At 41.1% G+C, this 9,613-nt stretch overlaps 1 protein-coding gene across 7 annotated transcripts; it reads left to right on the plus strand.

Moving 5' to 3' along the window:
• The first annotated feature begins 1,782 nt into the window (after positions 1-1,782).
• On the plus strand, positions 1,783-8,754 carry LOC123129146 (protein FAM91A1). 7 transcript variants are annotated; one of them, XM_044549358.1, is made up of 10 exons: positions 1,785-2,121; positions 2,824-2,941; positions 3,299-3,395; positions 4,117-4,223; positions 4,879-5,001; positions 5,136-5,289; positions 5,619-5,679; positions 5,827-6,191; positions 6,399-7,962; positions 8,224-8,753. In XM_044549358.1, the coding sequence occupies exons 1-10, from the start codon at positions 1,991-1,993 to the stop codon at positions 8,462-8,464; spliced, it is 2,961 nt and encodes a 986-aa protein (XP_044405293.1). In that variant the 5' UTR covers positions 1,785-1,990; the 3' UTR covers positions 8,465-8,753. The 7 variants fall into 7 exon arrangements, with proteins under 7 accessions (XP_044405301.1, XP_044405293.1, XP_044405308.1 ...); XM_044549373.1 differs by having other exon boundaries at positions 1,786-2,121; positions 3,321-3,395; XM_044549366.1 differs by lacking the exon at positions 5,619-5,679 and having other exon boundaries at positions 1,783-2,121; positions 5,237-5,289; positions 8,224-8,754.
• The last annotated feature ends 859 nt before the right edge of the window (positions 8,755-9,613 follow it).

The following is a 9,613-nucleotide window of genomic DNA, read 5'->3' on the forward strand; positions in this document are numbered from 1 at the left end:
CAAGGGTGTGAACTTCGGGATACATCGTCGTCTCCGCGTGCCTCGGTTATCTCTTACCCGAGCCCTTTACTTATGCACTTTACTTTGTGATAGCCATATTGTTCCTTGTCATATATCTTGCTATCTCATAGTTTCTTATCTTGCTTAGCATAAGTTGTTGGTGCACACAAGTGAGCATAGTTGCTGTAGGTTTTGTGCTTGAAAAATTAACCGCTAGGTTTATTCCGCATTTGTTCAAGCCTCTACCGTAATTATTTTAAAACGCCTATTCACCCCCCCCTCTAGGCGACATCCACGATCTTTTAGGCATGATCCCATTCAATATAGTACGCAGACTTTACCGTGAACATATATGATTTAGTAAAATGTCAGGCCACAAAATCTTCGTTCAGATGTTCGCCCAAGGGTATTCACAAGATTCTTTCCACATCAATTGGGTTGAAAACATCCCTTATGAGCATCTCATCCCAACTTCCAGTAGCAGTATCAATTAAATCACTTACAGTTTGTAGCAGAATTTGGCCTTTAGGTGTTTGCACCATTCTAGATGGACTTCCTGGTATCCAGTGGTCCTCCCAAATATCTACATGTTCGCCGGTGCCGACTCTCCAAATATGTCCTCTCCGAAAAGTACCCAGGCCTGCCACAATACTTTGCCACTTGAAAGAGGAGCCCTTTTTAGGGCCCGCCTTTAGTAAATTGCAGTGAGGATAATACTTAGCTTTTAGAACTTGAGCACACAACGTATCAGTATTTGTAATGAGTCTCCAAGATTGTTTTGCCAACATGGCTAGGTTGAAAGAGTGTAGGTCCCGGAAACCCATACCTTCGTCCTTCTTGGGAATACACATCCTCCACCAGGCCATCCAATGCATCCGTTTAACTTCATTTGTATCTCCCCACCAAAATTCTGCCATTGCATCTGTCATCTCCTTACATAGTTTCTTAGGAATATTAAAAACATACATAGCAAAAACAGGGATAGATTGGATCACCGCCTTCAATAGAATCTCTTTCCCTCCTATGGACAGAAACTTTTCTTTCCAATTCTTCAACATGTTTATGATTCTCTCTAGGATATGAACAAAACTATCACTTCTGTCTACTACCATAGCAGGAAGTCCCAAATATTTATTTGATAAAGCTTCAGACATGATATTAGGCTCCATACAAATATCAGCTTTTATATCCACATCAATGTTTGGGCTAAAAAAGATGCTACACTTTTCTTCACTCACCAATTGACCCGAGCTTGCACAATGTTGGTCTAGGACCTGTCTCAACGAGGTTGCATTAGTCATATCAGCTTTCATAAGGATAAGGGAATCATCAGCGAAAAGTAAATGTGATATTGATGGTGCATTTCCTGGAAACCCTGACTCCTTCAATGTAACGAACCTCCTCTCTATGATTCAGAAGACTAGATAAACCTTCTGCCCAAATCAAGAATAAATATGATGAAAGGGGATCGCCCTGTCGGAGACCCCTTCCCGGAGTAAACGAGCCTGTTTCTTGGTTGTTGAACTTGACCTTATACTTGACTGATTGAATGCAAGCCATCAGCAACTCTACAAACTCATTATGAAAACCCATTGTGCTCGTCATTTTTCTTAAGAATTTTCATTCCACCCTATCATAAGCTTTGTGCATATCCAGTTTCACCACACAGTAGCCTCATTTTCTTTTTTTCTTATTTTTTGTAGTATGTAGACTCTCATAAGCCAACAGAATATGGGTTGGGAATCCTTAAAAAAAAAGAATATGGGTTGGGAATAACTGGATCAGCGCGCGGTGCGCGTATGGATGGCCATGGATCGATTAGAGGAGGAGTCCAGTAGTAGGAAGAGGAACAACTTTTCCTTTTCTATCTTTTCCTCCCCCCTCTCTCCCTCTTTGTTCCTCTCGCCAGGATTAGGATCGGAGTCGCTCCGTCCGCCCGCATTGTCCGATCGAGCCAAGCAAAGGAGGTGGAGGACGAGATCGAGCGAGGATGCAGCAGCAGATGGCGGCGACGGTGGAAGAGCAGATGATGGTGAAGGCCATCAGGGACGAGTGCCCTTGGGAGACCCTCCCCAAGCGCATCCAGGCCGCCGTCGTCTCCAAGGACGAGTGGCACCGCAGGTACGTACCTACGCACGCCGATTAACGCGGATCGATCTAATGGCCGCCGCCGATCCTCCGTGGCCGCGTTAATGGCCGTCTCGCGCAGTCGATCGCTCGTGCCAAGAAATGGGGGCGACGCCATTCATCACCCTTCTTAATCTGCCTGTTCCAGAACAGAAATCGTTGTTCGTTAAAGCAAGCACGCGCGCACGCATGTTGGAATGTTGGTTTTGGGCAACACAAACTGTCAATGCCCATCCAAACTCTACCCATTCATGTTGATGGTTTGCGAAATTTCAAGGAAGAATTCACTCAGCATAACACCGCAGAGTTCATACTTCATAGTCTGTAAAAATGACATCCATTCCAATGTGAGTCTGGCAAATCGTACTATCACACATCTTACACGCGGCCGGTGACAATAACAGTATAAGTGTATAACACACACACACACACGTGTCGACTTATGTCGGTTCTACAGGTTTCCAACTGCATCTGCCCATGTAGTAGAATGATTACTTTGTGTTTTCTACATCTACGAACAACTTATGTTGATTACTAAGGCTATCTATATATGTAACATTTTTTTTTGTGGGGAACTATCTAACACTTGTAACGTAGTTGCGGACTAGATGACGCAGAACTTGCTTTTTCTTTTTGCAAATGGTGAATGATTCTTCAGATGCCTGATGTTCTGCTTCCTGAATAATTTAATGGCAGGATTGTAGATTATTGTATACGAAAACGACTGCCATGGAATAACTGCTTTGCCCGTAAAGTATGCAAAGAGGGGGAATATTACGAGGATTTGTTGCGCTATCTCCGCAGAAATCTAGCAGTATGTTGTTTAGATTTTTCTCATTTCCGTAATTACTTACAATAAGATACTGGTTTGTAGAAATTTTGTTAGAACCAGTTTTCAGTGGTTTATTATCATCTTCCACACTTTTGCATTGTCATACCTGCAAGTGAAACACTATGCTTTGGCTGACTGAAAATCAAATCTAAATTCTTTGGCCTAATCCTTTTTAAACTTCTCTTGGGTTGCTTTCTCGATCAATAGCTCTTGCAGTTGCATCATGGTTTTATTTTATTTTCCTTGGTTTGTTCAACTAATTCTAGATTTCTGGCATTCTCTAGACTGTAATTTTTTTTAAAGCTTTCATGACTGCTACTTTGACAAAAATAATTGCAGTTATACCCATACCATCTCGCAGACTACATCTGTCGAGTAATGAGGATATCAGCATTCAAATATTACTGTGACGTCCTTTTTGAAGCTATGAAGAATGGTAACAACTTGTATCAATAAAAGGCAAAGCATTTCCTGTCATCAGATTCTTCGAGTTGTTTTGCTTGCCAGTTGACATGCATTCATGTCCAGCAGCCTTTATGTGTTCATTTAAATATTTCTACCAGGAACAGAAAGTTCCATACCTACTGTACAACACAGAACTGTCATTTCTTCACAAATCTATATGAATCATTTATCCAGTTAGCACTGCATAGTTTTGGTTTATCGCATCGCATATGACCCGTACTAATTATTATCTGTCCAGCTTGGGCAATATGAAGCCCGAGGGCTGTATTATATGTTTCTACTAGACTGTCTAATGTGATCATTCCTAAGTATATTAAAACTTCTATCAAATAAAAGAGTTTGCTCGTTCAGTGGTTCAAATATTTTATTTAATTACTAAGATTTATGCATCCCTTCGGGCTGTTCGCATACGTACTTGGACTAATATTGCGAAATATAGGGTATGTTTGCTTAATTCTATAACTGAGACTATAATTTGGTTGATTCTGGGATATTATATGAAATATTTTTCAACCGGTGTATTGCATATCTTTGATGTGTGTTTACTGTATACCCCAGTTTTATTATCCTTGCTACTAACATAGATTATTCTATAACTCATATGTAAATATTGTTCCCCAGTTGCAGAAACTGGTCTATTTAATATGCTAATTGTTCTCTTTATAATTCTAACTTGTTGAAAATACTTGCAGAGCAACCATATGACAGTATTCCGAACTTCAGTGCTGCTGATGCCCTGAGGATTACCGGTGTTGGAAGAAACGAATTTATTGATATCATGAATAAATGCAAATCGAAGGTATACTGGCATATTATGCCCTTCATGTGTCCCCGAACAAAGATTCCAATTGGCATAATTATTTGGATTTTACTGATGAGAAATGACTGTAACTGAGGTTAAGTTAGACTTATTAAGGATTTTCAGAGTACCTTGAACACAATTCATCAAGATTAAATTTCAGAAAAATAAAAAAACATTGTAGATAATTAAGTTGTACTTTCTTTTTGGAACAACTATCACTCAACTTAAGAGTTAAAATGAGTGTGATGTGATTTTATCAGTATTTTTACGTTATTACTGTAATGAGTTTCTAATAGTTTGTGACATGTCATCCACATGCATGGCCTCTCGCCCGGCAGCCACATGGGCCTGAAACATGGGGCCGCTTTTCTGAGGGGGTTCAGTGTTAAATTCTGAAAATGTCGAATAAACCTCTTAAATTGTCTAGCTCAAGGAAATTTTCTTAAACGGGGTAATTGCTGTCACTCGAGCACAAAGAGGGTATAAAGTGAATTTTACTCGAGTATTATTGCTGAGATATATGATTAGATGTGAGGTTATCAATTAAACACATTGATGATTTTCATATGTTCAGAAAAGTGAACATACCCCAACTAACGTCCTCTTTTCCTCTTGTTATGTAATCCCTTCTTTTCACTTCTCGGTATTTCAGAAGATAATGTGGAAGCTGAGCAAATCAATTGCGAAAGAGTTGCTGCCTGCACAACCCGCAGATTTAGCAATAGAACCTTGGTGGGGAGTCCGTTTCGTCAACTTTACATTGGAAGAGTTTAAGGTAAGATTCATGAGGGGTGATTATTCTTTTTTACTGTGTGATGACATAGGTTTTACTAGAACTTGTTTCATAAGATAAATAATCATAAAGAAAACTTTTTCTTTGCGGGAATTGATGTTGTAGTGTTACCGCAGAAGCTTTCTGAGGAAGAGACAATAGCAATAGACAAAATATGTAAGGAGGAAGTCAATTCATATGTTCTGTTTGATCCAGAAGTTATAAATTGTCTTTACAGAAGAGGAGGGGTATACTTCGATGTGCCAGTTTATCCAGAGGACCGTTTCAGAGGTATGGAATCAAACCAATTTGTGCTATTGTTTATCTAGAGGACAGTTTCAGAATAATATATAGGATTTCTGTTATTGGGCAGCCCAACATTAAAGTTTTTTGCGGGAATTGGCCCATAACTCATTGGTGCAGTTGTCTCATGTCAGCTAGTTTGTGCTGACAAAGACATTATCTGGTAGAGGCTTATAACTTTCACACTGGCATCGATGTGTTGCCAATGTCATTTTATCGCATCAAGTTACAACCTAATTTACCCAAAAGTTAAGATTTATACATGTAAACCTACTACTTGATGATGCTTTAGTTCTAAACTTGTACCATTGATTCAGTTTCAAGACTTGAAGGTTTTGTTTCAAATAAGGATCAGTCGTACGAAGATCCAATTGAAGAGTGAGTAGTTTGCCTAAACTAGTCTTGCACATAATGAGCATGAATGTTTCTTATTCAATTTAATGAGCATGGTTGCTTATTCAACTGATCTGCATTGCTATCATTTCCTGTTGCTATTGAATTCATTTCATATTTTCTTGACTGCAGGCTACTATATGCTGTATTTGTTGTATCAAGTGAAAATGCCACAGTTGCTGAATTGGCTAAAACTTTACAGGCTGACCTTTATCAACTCCAGGCAGCTGCATCATTTGCCTGTAGACTGGGATGGGCCGTAAAGCTTTTGGATACAGATTCCGCTCTTAGAGATTCAAGTGCTACTGCATTGCCCAGTAACGTTCTTGGTGACGACGAAGAAGGTTCGCGCATGAGCATCAACTCAGAAAGATCCTGTCCAGAATTGCTCAGCAGTGATTGTGATGGACCCAGGAAAATCTCTGGAACTGCTTATGTGGGCTTCATTGTGGATGCTAATGTAACTTCATACTTGATGATGGGCTCTCTATCTCCAGGCTAGATCCCCTTGCTACTCCAATCCCTACACTTTCTAAACTTTAAGCAAAAAATATGTTCAACATTTTTATCTTGAAGGAGCTATAGTCCCAAAGATTCCTATTGATGGTTGTAAAGCTTGTTCTTGAACTGCACTATGACTTTATGATGCAACCTTCCATTGAATTAGCATAGTGTACTGATCTTTCTTCACTAACCTATTGCAGGATTGAAGTCTCACGCTGTTACGCTATATGAGGCAGGAAAACTGGGCTATTCTTGCATTGCTGATCTATGCAATGATCTAGCCAGTTTAGAAGGAAAGAAGTTTGAGGGTGTACTCCAGGAATTCGCAAACCATGCGTTTAGCCTGCGATGCTTCCTTGAGTGTTTGCTGTCCGGTGGAACTTCACCAAATGAATCTAGTGACGGAAACTGTCAGGATGATCTGTCCTCCCCTTTAAGCAAGAAAAGCATTGAGGAGGGCGCTGATAATGTTGTCGGGAATAACGGAAGCCAACATGGTGACACACCACAACAGGAATACCCAACGGTTGATTCACAGGCGTCGTCACCTTCAAGTATTATATCAAGAGGGATGGAAAGCGTAGCCGAAAATGATTTTGACAGCAGGCAAATGGTTACTCAAAATGACAATAGCCAGGCTACAGAACTGGATGGCCCAGCTGTGCGGAAGACTAAAAGAAATTACCGAGTCAACATTCTCCGTTGCGAGAGCTTAGCTTCACTGGCGCCATCGACGCTGGAAAGATTACTTCTTAGGGACTATGACATTGTGGTCTCTATGATACCTTTTCCACATTCATCAGTTCTACCCAGCACTGCAGGACCAGTACATTTCGGTCCGCCTTCTTACTCCTCAATGACACCTTGGATGAAGCTTGCCTTGTATACTTCTGGTAGTTGTGGCCCGCTCTCTGCTGTTTTCATGAAAGGACAGCGTCTGCGGCTGCTTCCCGAGCCATTAGCCGGCTGCGAAAAGGCACTAATATGGTCTTGGGATCACTCTGTGGTGGCTGGACTAGGAGGAAACTTTGAAGAGAACCTGGTAAGGGGAGGCCTTCTTCTGCATTACCTGAACTCAATGACAAGACATTCTGCTGTGATAGTGCAACCACTTGGCATAAAGGACCTTGATGAATCAGGAAACCTCGTAACCATGGATGTCCCATTGCCCCTGAAAAATGCTGATGGGTCAATCACATCCGCGTTAGCCGGAACTGATTTGCCTGAGGGGCAGATGTCAAATTTGACTGCCTTGTTGGAAGATCTATCCAGTAAAGTTGAGTTGAGCACGGTTGGTTACCTTCGTCTAGTAAGGCTTCACAGGGTAAGCGAATCCAGTGAACTTCCAGAGAAGGAAAGCTTTGAGTGGATACCATTGAACTTGGAATTCGGAATTCCTTTGTTCAATCCAAAGCTGTGCGAAAGAATATGTGAAAGGGTCGTTGACTCAAATATGCTTCAGAAAGATGATCTCACCGAACACTATGAGTCTATGCAGACGGTGAGGAAGAGGTTGCGCGAACTTTGCACCGAGTACCAAGCAACCGGTCCAACAGCAAGGCTATTAAATCAGCGGGGAGGCTCGAAGAACTCTCCGCGCCAACTCCAACTCATGAATATTGTGAGTGGAAGATGGAGTCCATTCCATGATCCATCATCGCCTACCCAAGGAGGGACGTCACCAGGTGAACATGTCAGGCTGAAGCTTGGAAGACGGCAGAAGTGCTTTACTGAAGTTCTGAGCTTTGATGGGAGCATCCTCAGGTATTTTCCAAAGAAATGGAACTTGTGTTATGTACTCCCTCCGTTCCTAAATATTTGTCTTTCTAGAGATTTTAAGACTACAGTGCAAAATGAGTGAATCTACACTCTAAAATATGTCTATATACATCCGTATATGGTAGTCCATTTGAAATCTCTAAAAAGACAAATATTTAAGAACGGAGGGAGTAGTTAGTTAACAATGCTACTGTTGTAGCCCTAATTTTGTCGACGACTCATCACCATGTGCTTGATTTCTGATAGGTCCCACGCACTCACTCCTGTGTATGAGGCTGCTACAAGATCTGTCACTGAAGATCAACCATCCCCTTCTCCGAAAACTGATTCAGAAGATTCTGATACCAAGGATGTGGTCTTACCAGGAGTCAATCTCATATTTGATGGCGCTGAGCTGCACCCGTTCGACATTGGCGCTTGCCTCCACGCCCGCCAACCCTTGTCATTGATAGCTGAGGCGTCGGCGGCGTCATTGGCCATGAAATGACTGATATGCATCTCAGCACGTTGCCATCACAAATTTTGTTCTGTTTAATCTATGTGCGGAATTGATTATTGTGTAGGACGACTCTCAGAATCAGGCTTTTTTAAGAGAAGATTTTGTTATGCCAGGGTAGTTTTTCCTTCTCTAGATGACAGACACTTTTCCCAACAGGGGATGAATGCCAGGCGAGTCTCCATGCACAAATCAATCTTACTTTCTACTCCCTCCGTTCCTAAATATTTGTCTGTTTAGAGATTTCAAATGAACTATCACATACGGATGTATATTATAGACATATTTTAGAGTGTAGATTCACTCATTTTGCTTCGCATGTAGTCACTTGTTGAAATTTCTAAAAGGACAAATATTTAGGAACAGAGGGAGTAGTAGATTGCATGTCCTCTACTTAGATTTTTCTTAGATGTTCTTTAAAAAGTTCATTATTGTGTTTTTTAAGAAGTTAAAAATTCAAAGTGACGGCATCAGCTGCATGCTGCAACCGATAAACACCAACTTTCTTTTGGAGGTAATGGGAAGCTGCGCCCTTTCATTCATTCATAAATTGTTCATTACAGATAATAGTCCTGATTAAATCAGGGAACTCGTTAAACCGGAAGGACCAAACATCATGCTCTGCTGATTTAGCGAGCATGTGTTTTCCACCTGCACCCTTCCCCGGTGATCATGTACCACCACACCAAAGGGTGCTCTTACAGATTGGGAGAAGATCGTTGCATCCACGGTGACGAGCATTGGCCCATGCGGTGCCAGATACCATTTTTGGCTTGACTTCAAGGTCCCACATCTAATGGAAGTGGTTGAGCTCAAAAAATGCAGATTGATAAATTCAACATAAGCTATGATTTCCCACCACATGAAGAGGATGACTTAAAGCCTCACCATTTTGGTAAGCATTTCCATTTTCCCACATATGTCATATTGCCAAAGCCATAATGGCAGAGTGAAAATCAGTAGCATTTGTTATCCACTCTAAAACCCATTGCCCAACGTGCATGAAACCTTTTAGTTTCAGGCAAATTCCATAATCTTTCTTTAAGTTCTTTTCAGATTTCCTTAACATAGTAGCACTGCAAAAAAGCAATGTTTAGTTTCCTCCCTATTGCACAACTGACAATCATACCTTGTGGGAAA

The sequence above is a fragment of the Triticum aestivum genome, chromosome 1B (genome assembly GCF_018294505.1).
Source record: "Triticum aestivum cultivar Chinese Spring chromosome 1B, IWGSC CS RefSeq v2.1, whole genome shotgun sequence".
Lineage (NCBI taxonomy): Eukaryota > Viridiplantae > Streptophyta > Magnoliopsida > Poales > Poaceae > Triticum > Triticum aestivum.

Excerpts from the sequence above, each read along its gene's own strand:
- LOC123129146 (XM_044549358.1), top strand. The coding sequence starts at position 1,991 with ATGCAGCAGCAGATGGCGGCGACGGTGGAAGAGCAGATGATGGTGAAG. Across the intron at positions 2,942-3,298 it reads ATCTCCGCAGAAATCTAGCA|TTATACCCATACCATCTCGC; the intron begins GTATGTTGTTTA and ends AAATAATTGCAG. Across the intron at positions 3,396-4,116 it reads TTTTGAAGCTATGAAGAATG|AGCAACCATATGACAGTATT; the intron begins GTAACAACTTGT and ends AAATACTTGCAG.